This window comes from Antrostomus carolinensis, unplaced genomic scaffold (assembly GCF_000700745.2).
Source record: "Antrostomus carolinensis isolate BGI_N321 unplaced genomic scaffold, ASM70074v2 scaffold17763, whole genome shotgun sequence".
In the NCBI taxonomy this organism is placed as follows: domain Eukaryota; kingdom Metazoa; phylum Chordata; class Aves; order Caprimulgiformes; family Caprimulgidae; genus Antrostomus; species Antrostomus carolinensis.
Genome location: NW_010304659.1, coordinates 14,293 through 23,787, shown reverse-complemented (window position 1 = coordinate 23,787; position 9,495 = coordinate 14,293). Strand labels below are relative to the sequence as shown.

The following is a 9,495-nucleotide window of genomic DNA, read 5'->3' as shown; positions in this document are numbered from 1 at the left end:
GTTTGTCCCTTTTGACCCACTCAGGTGTCTGTAGGTGCCCTCGATGGCTGTGTCCTACCAAGCACGCTCCTGCCAGAGGGACCTCAGAGCACACCAGCCACTTCCTTGCTGTTTGTCTTTACTGAGCAGCTTTACTGTCAGCTTTGGGTTGTAGCTTTGTTCCTGGATCTGCCATTGTTCCAGAGAAGCTTGGTATGGTATTGCCTTTTTCAAGACATAATCAGAATAAAAGTTTTTCTTCTGAACATTTCAGTGCTTTTCCTTTGGGCCAAGCTTCCCCAGGAAGAGACAGGACCTTGAGTCATTTCAGGTGGGTTTTTTTTAAGACCTATGTGAACTTTGAGCAGCTTTTTAGATCCATTGCAAAATTACTAGAATAAATACTAAATAAAAAAGCTGAAGGGCTCTGTTGTTTTAAAATAACTGTCTCTGAGTGTATCTGGCTCTGATGTTCTGGAAGTTGTGCCGTGCTCCTAAGTGCACAATTCACTGTAATGTGTTATTTTTAAAATTCCAAAGATGCTAAACTGTAAATTGGAGCTGCAGATCTTGGAAGTGGAAGCAGCGTCATTCTTCATCCAGGAGGAGTTTCTCAGCTTCACTGGTGGCAGCAATGGCTCTGGCCTGAAAGCTGTTGGAGCTGGTTATTCCTCTTTCTGGATTGAGACTTATAACTCCCTTTATATTTATAAAAAGTGGTTTCAAATTTGAGTCTGGATGCAGTCTCATTTGTTTCTTCTCTCTGTCATCTTCTGGCCTGAGAGTTTGTGCAGCTCCAAAGTGAACTGGTCCAACTGAGGAATAACCAGTGATAAAGTGCTTCCTCCTCTTCTCTCTGCCCTCTAAAGATGGATTATTTTCCCCAGCTGGTTGACTGCATTTGCTTGAGTGCTTTCATGCCTGAGCAGTGCTGGTGGCGGGGAGTAGATACGGGGCAGGATAAGCAGCTTGGGAGCGTTCAGGCCCAGGAGCTTCCTGAGCAGATGCTGTGTGGGGGATGACCACAACCTTTCGGTCATAAGTCCTTTGAGAGACTTTCTCAGTTTTAATTTTTAGTATGATTTGTATTAACCTTGTCTCTCAGTTTTTTCAGAGCTTTTAATACTTTGGTTCTTTCTGTTTGCTTTTTCTTTTAATCTATTTTTTTCATACACAGCCTGACTTGGACTAATTGGTTTGCCTCTGTCCTATACTAGAAATTCTATGCTTATGCTATTTTTTCAGACCTTTGCCCTAATAAAGGCTTGAGGGAAGCAGATAATGTGTTGAAAAGAGGCTTTTTCCTTTGAGCTTTTTTTCCTTTGAGAAGACCCTAGAGAGTTTGTTAGTATTTCACCAGTGTGAACACCACCAGTGTGGCAGAGCAGGGTCTATGCTGCTGAAATAGTAATAACTCTTTCCTCTTATCCTATGACAACTTTAATATTTCAAGTTATTTGTGGCCTTCAAGTAGAAACCTTGCAACAAGTACCCCACGTTTCTGACTTCAAGAATCCCAGAAGGTAACCTTAATCCCAGAGCTCCAGCTCCTCAGAAAGCATTTGAACCTCGTTGGCATTGATTTGTCTCCAGCAGATATAAGTTGCATTGATCCCACTTCTACTCCATAGAAAAAAAATAGGGACTCTAATATGTAGGTGATACTTCCAGTCATCTCCAGTTCAATCCTTGGATATTGTGAATTTGCTTTGAGTTGAGTTGTTGAACTCATGGGTGCCACCGTTGTGTACAATGGGCAACATGTGAGCGAGGTCTCACTGGGATGTGGCCTTGCATCTTCTAAATGATCCTTGATATATTGAGAGGAGAGGGTATTTGTAGGCTAGGAAGGAGATCACCCCACTGCCGTGCAATGTGGCTGAAAAAACCCCATTCTAACACTACTAACTGCTCTTCAAAATAAGAAAATGAATAAGAGGGGTGAGGTAGTAGCTGACATTTTTGGTATTAAAATGTCTTTCACCCAACTAACCTGTGTTTAGTGTGATAGATGTGTGTGGAGTGAGCTTCTGCCAGATGGGTGCTAAGATTGTGTATGCAAGTTGGCAGACGCAGAAAACCAGAAATGAGAGAAATTAAGGGAATACAGAGGTGTTGTTACGATGCTAAGTGAGGATGTGAAGAACACTTTGTGCTGGGCGTCTGTGTGGTTCTACGATGCAGTCATAACACATTGATTTATTTTTGCTTTATGCATAAAAAATAAAAGAGCTTACCCAGTGGTGCTTTTTGTAGTAGTGCAAAAGGTTATGTTAGATTATTAAAAGAAAACAAAACAAACAAAAAACCCAAAACAACAAAAACCAACAATGAGTTGGAGTAATTTGTGCCTGCTTGCCAGGTTGTAGCCTTTCATGTGAAACCAGGTGTTTAAAAAGAATCTCTCTTCTGTTTTGCCATTAATGGAAAGTTTTCCAAGGTTTTGACTTTTATCTTTGCATTGTTTAAGCTTTGGAATTCTTTGCTTTGCAGCTTGTCAGCAGTTATCTTCTATTCTTTCTCCTTGCTGCTGTGTAATCCTGAGGTTAAGTGTTCAGAATGCTACCAAAGACCTGTGTAATCAAACCTGAACCTGCTCTTCAGGGCAGGGAGAAAGGGCTCCAAGGAGGTGTCTGTGCTGCTAGTCAGATGTCACACTCCTGGGAGAAGAAATTATGCTTGAAAATAGACGTTTATTATTGGAGATAACTGAGTGATAAGTACATCTGTGCTGATATCTCCCATCTTGGTTATTGTGTGAATTATGCTATGTTCATTTATACCTGATCTGAATATTCCTCTTTTATGTATAAAAACATTTTAACGTGGTCTGCACTTAATTTGTCTCTTCCACAGTAATCGTGAGGAGGAGTTGATATGAAAGCAACAATATCCATTTAAAGTTTAATGTGAGCTTCATTCTTGGAAGTTCAGCACACATTGTTTTTCATGAAGGAAATAAAATGTGCCTCTCCCGAGTGGCAGTGAGTGCTGGCATTGAAGTCCAGAGAGTTTTAATTTCCCTCCTTGTTTCTTTTCTATGCTTTCTCAGCCCAAGTGGTAAGAAGTTCCGAAGCAAGCCCCAGCTGGCCCGCTACCTGGGGAGCTCGATGGACCTGAGCACTTTTGACTTCCGCACAGGAAAAATGTTGATGAATAAAATGAACAAGAACAGGCAGAGGATGCGCTATGACTGTTCCAACCAAGCCAAAGTAAGACCAAGATGCAGTGGCAGCTTTCCCCTTTCCATCTGCTGTCATACTGGCCAGACTGCCTCTCAGACCAGCATCTGTGATTGTAGGGGTGGGCCGACAAGGAAGCTGGGGAGGGACTTTTTATAAGGGCAGTTAAGGGGAAATGGCTTTAAACTGAAAGAGGGGAGGTTTAGATTAGATATTAGGAAGAAATTCTTGGCTGTGAGGGTGGTGAGACACCAGCCCAGGTTGCCCAGAGAAGCTGTGACTGCTCCTCCCTGGAAGTGTTGAAGGCCAGGCTGGATGAGGCTTTGAGCAACCTGGTCTAGTGGAAGGTGTCCCTGCTGCTGGCAGGGGGGTTGGGACTGGATGGGCTTTAAGGTCCCTCCCAACCCAAACCATTCTATGATTACCTGAAAATTAAGTGTTTTGTAATTAATGTGTGAAACTGGAGTTGTATGCGATAACATCATCTCTGTTCTGGGGTGTTGAACACATAGTGCAGTTCACTGATGATGCCAGGGGACCGATGCCATGGAAGAATATTGTGGTACTGTTAAATCTTCTGGAGGGAGGGCTGGCATCTTTGTCTCTTCCCCTCCCTGGAGTGTGAGATCACCTTTTCCAACACAATCTCCTCCAGAGCCTCAAACCTCCCGGTGACTCCTGTGGCTGTGCAGCAGCTCTTCTCTGCTCTGGCATTTGGTTTGAGGGAGGAGGGAAGAGTGGCGTGGGGCAACTGGGATGAGGAGGTAACGGAGCCTCCCACAAGCTGCTCCCTGGAGCTGTGCTGGCCACGTGCTGGTATCTTGGCTTTGGAATTGATCCAAGGAGGGGATGCATTTTGGGCAAAAAGTTGAAGAAACAAGAGGATGACAAGGCTTATTTGTAGAACAAAATAGAGACTGTGTTTGGCACCTGGTAATTTTAATTGTTAGGGTTTAGTCAAGGTTAAAGTGATGTTGGTGTACTGCCTGTCTGGATAGATGGGCTCAAGTCATTCTTAAGTACCATCATAGGATGCTAAAAGCTTTTTCAGAATCTAAAAGCTTATGTCTATCCACTCAGCATCAAATGTGGAGAACAGCATAATGCTTATTTTCTAAATATGTCAGCCAGTCAAGAATCATCATCATCAGAGTGATTGGGACATGTACTTACAGCGGTAGGTGCTGTAGTGATACTTTAAAAGAAACATGCCTTGCTGCAGAGAGCAGCAGCTAACACACACCTCAGGCTAAAAATCCTGCCCAAACCTTTCAATAAATGTACCAATAGTTATTATTGGCTTATAAATTAATTAGCACACAGATGATTCAGAATGATATTTGTCCTGAATACATCTTTTCTACATCTCATGAATAAATGTTAAGCAGATGTGGAGTTTGCATCCTCAAGAACAAAGTATGTCCTGCAGCCATTTCAAGACTTGCATGTTAGATCTCAGGAGTGAGGAGCCGTCTTCCTGTGTTTCCACTGACATAAAATGCAGTCGTGTAGTGAAAACTTGATTGTCATGAGCACCCTTTAAAAACAAGTTTTGTTAAGAACTAAAGGTAACAAAAACAATCAAGGTTCCAACTGTATTGATTTGTTTATTGGTGTTCATGACTAGATTTAAACAGAATGGTTTAAACTGGTTTCTGGATTCACAAACCAGTCTCTAAATCCCACATCATATTTTTTCTAATTATTACAAATGTTGTATCAAAATCTTCTGTTTTAATGATCTACAGGTGGCTTGTCAAAGTGCAAACTCAGTGTTCTGACTCCTAAATTCTGTAAAAAAAATTGGGATAAAATCAATGTGTATCAGCTAGAATGAGAGGAGGCTATAACGTTAAGTAGAATGTGAAAGAGTGGAAAACTTAATTTATTTTTGTTAGGTTTAGGGCAAGATTTGAACCTAGTTATGCATTTTTAGCAGTCTAACTCATATAGCTTGAGAGCAGACAAGTTTTCAGGTCCACGAACTCTTCCCTGCTGTACATCTTTATGGCTGTGGTAGCATTTTATCAAACTGAAAATATTTTTGTGGGTTTTCCTCCTCCTTTTGTTTGAAATTTTTAGGGCAAGCCTGATTTGAACACAGCACTGCCTGTCAGACAGACAGCCTCCATATTCAAACAACCTGTCACAAAGATCACAAACCATCCCAGCAATAAGGTGAAGAGTGATCCTCAGAAAGCTGTGGACCAGCCCCGGCAGGTAACGCTTGCAGCTTTGTAGCTTCTTCTCCAAAAATAAGAAACTCTTGGTTTTGCTGCTGGAAGGGTCCCAAAATAAACTGCTTTAATTTTGTGATGCTGAACAAGCAGTCCATGGCAATTTGAGGTCTCTGATGTTTCAGAAACAGTAATTTACAGTGCTCCCAGCTTTTAAAATTGAAACAAAACCGATTTCCAATGTATAGTTAACACGCTGTCTGCACCGTGTTTTATAACTGGACTCCAAGCTTTGTTTAGATTACAATTATGTTGTATTTAGGCCTCAATTTCCTTAATGCTGGAATTAAGTATTATGTACAAATTTAGAGTCTAAACCGCTTTAGGGGACGTTTGCCTTGTAATTAGAATCACTGTCAGGTGTTCCAGTTGTATAAGAACTTTGTGTCTCAAGAAATCCTTGTTTCTGTACAGACCACACACAATGTGGTGTTTGTAGTACAAGAGATTGTAGCCCCTGCATGGGCTTTTTTTTTTTTCAGATGCATATATCAGTAGTAGTAAACTCCACCTGTATGAATAAGGTTGTAAATTCACTTGGAATGTCATTATTAATACAAAATCAAAGTGTTTTTCTTATCATACTGTGTGTTTTCAAACAAAAGAATACACTGGATTGAAGGAAATCTTTCATCTCAATTTCATCTAGTGAAAGGATGTAAAAAGTGTGCTTGGGACAAGTGTGGCTTTGAAGCTGGGCACTGGTAAAAGCTGATGTACCTGTTCAAAGCAGCCCTTGGAAAGTGTTCTCAGTGCATTAATATCACCTAGAGCTGACAGCCTGTTGGCCCTGCAGAGCTCACTGCAGGGATTCAGTGAGTCCTTTCCTGTCGTGAGTTTGGAAACTAGATGTTCAGCTTCATTACCCTGCTCAGTTGCTGTCATCACTATCAGTTATCAGTACGTTTGAAACTCTTGTAAGTCACGTGGAATTCAAAGATATAATTCCAAGAGGGGAAAGTGGTTTCAATGAAATTTAAAAATATCCTGTAAAATACTCAACCTCTCGCACTGAAAGCCTTTTCTACGAACTTAAACTTTTCCAGGCTGAGAGAGTTGGGGCTGTTCAGCCTGGAGAAGAGAAGGCTCCAGGGAGACCTTATAGTGGCCTCCCAGTACCTGAAGGGGCTACAAGAAAGCTGGGGAAGGACTTTTCATAAGGGCAGTTAATGACAAAACAAGGGGAAATGGGTTTAAGCTGAAAGAGGGGAGGTTTAGATGAGATATTAGGAAGAAGTTCTTGGCTGTGAGGGTGGTGAGACACTGGAACAGGTTGCCCAAGGAAGTTGTGGATGCCCCCTCCCTGGAAGTGTTCAAGGCCAGGTTGGATGAGGCTTTGAGCAACCTGGTCTAGTGGAAGGTGTCCCTGCTGCTGGCAGGGGGGTTGGGACTGGATGAGCTTTATGGTCCCTTCCAATCCAAACCATTCTATGATTCTAAAAACTACCTTTCTGAAGTGTGAGTTGGGGTCTGTTTGAAATGGATTTGGGTGGTGTGTCTTTGTGGGGTTTTTTGTTTGTTTGGGTTTGGTTTGGTTTTGTTTGTTTGTTTTTTAAACAGATTGGTGGGGTTTTAGCCTGGTTTCCTAAGGAGGTAGAGCATCAGTGTTTATAGTGTTGCTATTCCTATAAACCCCTTGGCTAGTTAAGACAATAAAAGGACCAGAGGAAATGCCTCAGGTTATACCAGGGGAGGTTTAGATTGGATACTAAGAAAAATTTGTTCTCTGAAAGAGTGGCCAGACATTGGAACAGACTGCCCATGGAAGTGCTGGACTCGCCTTCCCTGGAGGGATTTAAAAGATGAGTAGATGTGGTGCTCAGGGACATGGTTTAGTGGCCATGGTGGTGATGAGTTGACAGTTGGACTGGATGATCTTGGAGATCTTTTCCAACCTTAATGATTCTGTGCGAGAGGACACTAAAGATAAAACACTGATATGCCAGACGCTGAGCTGGACAGAGATTTGTATCCCTGTTGTGGAAGAGATTGACATGTGAGTGCAGACTGATGTGTGGGAGGAATCCATGAGACAGCAGGGATCAGCCCCAGCACACAAAGACGTTGTCATCTGACCAGTGTCATTTGCTGCTCACGTTACTACTCGTTGTAATGCAGCTTCCTAGACTGCTTGTGCTTTCCTTACTGTAATCCTCTTTTTTATGACAATATTGGAGTCTGTTTTCTGAGAAGTTTGTATGTGTACATATAAAAAATAGACTGTATGTATAACACATATATACACATATTGGTTTATGTATTTAATTTTCTATTATATAGCACAGAGTAGGACAGACTTGCTCTTTCTTGTGTCTTTCTCTGCATTATACATCTAAGAGTCTATTAAATTACAGCTTTAAAATATGTTCCAGGACTGCAGTATATTTTAATTTCTGGTCAGCAAACTCCAGATGTTTCTTCAAAACTTGAAAGCAGTGTTAAGTCCCATCATGTGCTGGCTTAAAATTCACCCTTTTGAAAGTCATAGGCTAGAGAATATCCAGCCTGTGTGTTTTGGCTGTGATTGTCCTTATTCCTCTTGTTGGTAACTGGAAAATTGATGTGGGTTCAGTTGCACTCAGATTTTGACAGGCATGAAAGGGGACACGTGTGGACTGTTTGGAGTAAATTCTTACTTTCTCAAAATGTAGATAAAATTGCTTTCTTGCAAGACAAATGGTACTCCAGCCGTTCATTGATCATCCTTGTAGATTGAGAGTTGAAGGTGTATTTAGGTAAAATATCCAATTTCTCACCAAATTCACGTGTCCTTAAGCTTGAGGAGAACCTGTGATTCAAGATCTGGTAAAGAACTAGACATGGTTGTTCTCATGAGAAACTACTAGAGAGGAATAAAATGATGCTTTACCTTGGGAAGAGCTTGGATACAATTCTTGCACCTATTAACTTCTGTGGTGTATGTGAGAGAGCAGGAGAGGAACAGGAGTGTAAAAAAGGCTCTGCCACACTAAGTGTGCTCAGAGGAAAACCAGCAAGCCTTGCTCTTCGAGTTCAGAAGCAGTGAAAGTACAAGTCCCTGGAAGAAAAGAAAGTCTTTTTCAAGGCAGCAAATCAAAATTGTGGGACTGATGAGCACTGAGGATTGTTCCCTGCTGCCAGACATGGCAGACCCCTTCTATGGTAAAACCAGTATAAAATTGGCTGTGGCTGGTTCTGCAGCCTGTTCTTCCCTCTCTTGGTAGCGAGCAGGTGCTTTGTGAAGCTGTCAATTCCATTTCTGTTTTGTGCCAATAAACACTTTCTTTCATGTCAGCTCTTCTGGGAGAAGAAATTAAGTGGACTGAATGCTTTTGACATTGCAGAGGAGCTGGTGAAAACAATGGACCTTCCAAAAGGTTTACAAGGTAATCGGAGTGTGTCCTGAATTCCAGGGGTGGTGGCATTCGATACCTGTCAGTGGTGATCTGGAGGTGGTGGTTGTGTTTGACCTCCGTGTGCTCCTCAGTGCTGTGAACTATTCCTGCTTCTGCAGGAACTGTTAGTGCTCTGGATGGGAGGCTCGGTGCCCTTCCTCCTGAGGGGATAGTGAAGCAAAGCTCCTTGGCTTGTTTCGTTTGTTCATTTTCCAGAAGTAGAATGGAAACAGCTTCCACTCCCAGTTTGGTTGTTTTGGTTTGGGGTGGGGTTTTTTTTTGGTGTTGTATTGGGTCTGCCTGAGATGGAGCTGATTTTTCCCACAGCAGCCCTCATAGTGCTGGGTTTTGTAAAGGTGTTGGTAACACCCCAGTGTTTTGGTTACTGCTGAGCAGTGCTCCCACAACATCAGGGCTGTCTCTCCAACATTCCTCCCCTCACCAGCAGGCTGAGGGTGGGCAAGATCCTGGGAGGGGACACAGCCAGGACAGCTGACCCAAACTGACCAACGGGATCTTCCAGACCATACGACGTCTGCTCAGCAATAAAAGCAAGGAGAAGGGAGGGGGAAGGGGGGGCATTCATTATTTATGACATTTGTACTCCAGAGCAACCACTACACAGACTGAAGCCCTACTTCACAGGAAGCAGCTGGACATCACCTGCTGATGGGAAGAAGAGAATAAGTATTTATTTTTTCCTTTGCTTCCAGGCATGGCCTA

The 9,495-nt window shown here is 42.4% G+C and overlaps 1 protein-coding gene across 1 annotated transcript in view; it reads left to right on the top strand.

Moving 5' to 3' along the window:
• Positions 1-253: 253 nt before the first annotated feature.
• Positions 254-9,495, top strand: part of MBD3 (methyl-CpG binding domain protein 3) — a gene marked incomplete at its 5' end in the record, with an annotated part of 14,638 nt that continues 5,396 nt past the window's right edge. The window contains 4 exons of the mRNA XM_010164529.2: positions 254-310; positions 3,032-3,191; positions 5,244-5,381; positions 8,673-8,763. Of these exons, the coding sequence (XP_010162831.2) occupies positions 254-310; positions 3,032-3,191; positions 5,244-5,381; positions 8,673-8,763 (446 nt within the window). The remainder of the gene's footprint in view (positions 311-3,031; positions 3,192-5,243; positions 5,382-8,672; positions 8,764-9,495) is intronic.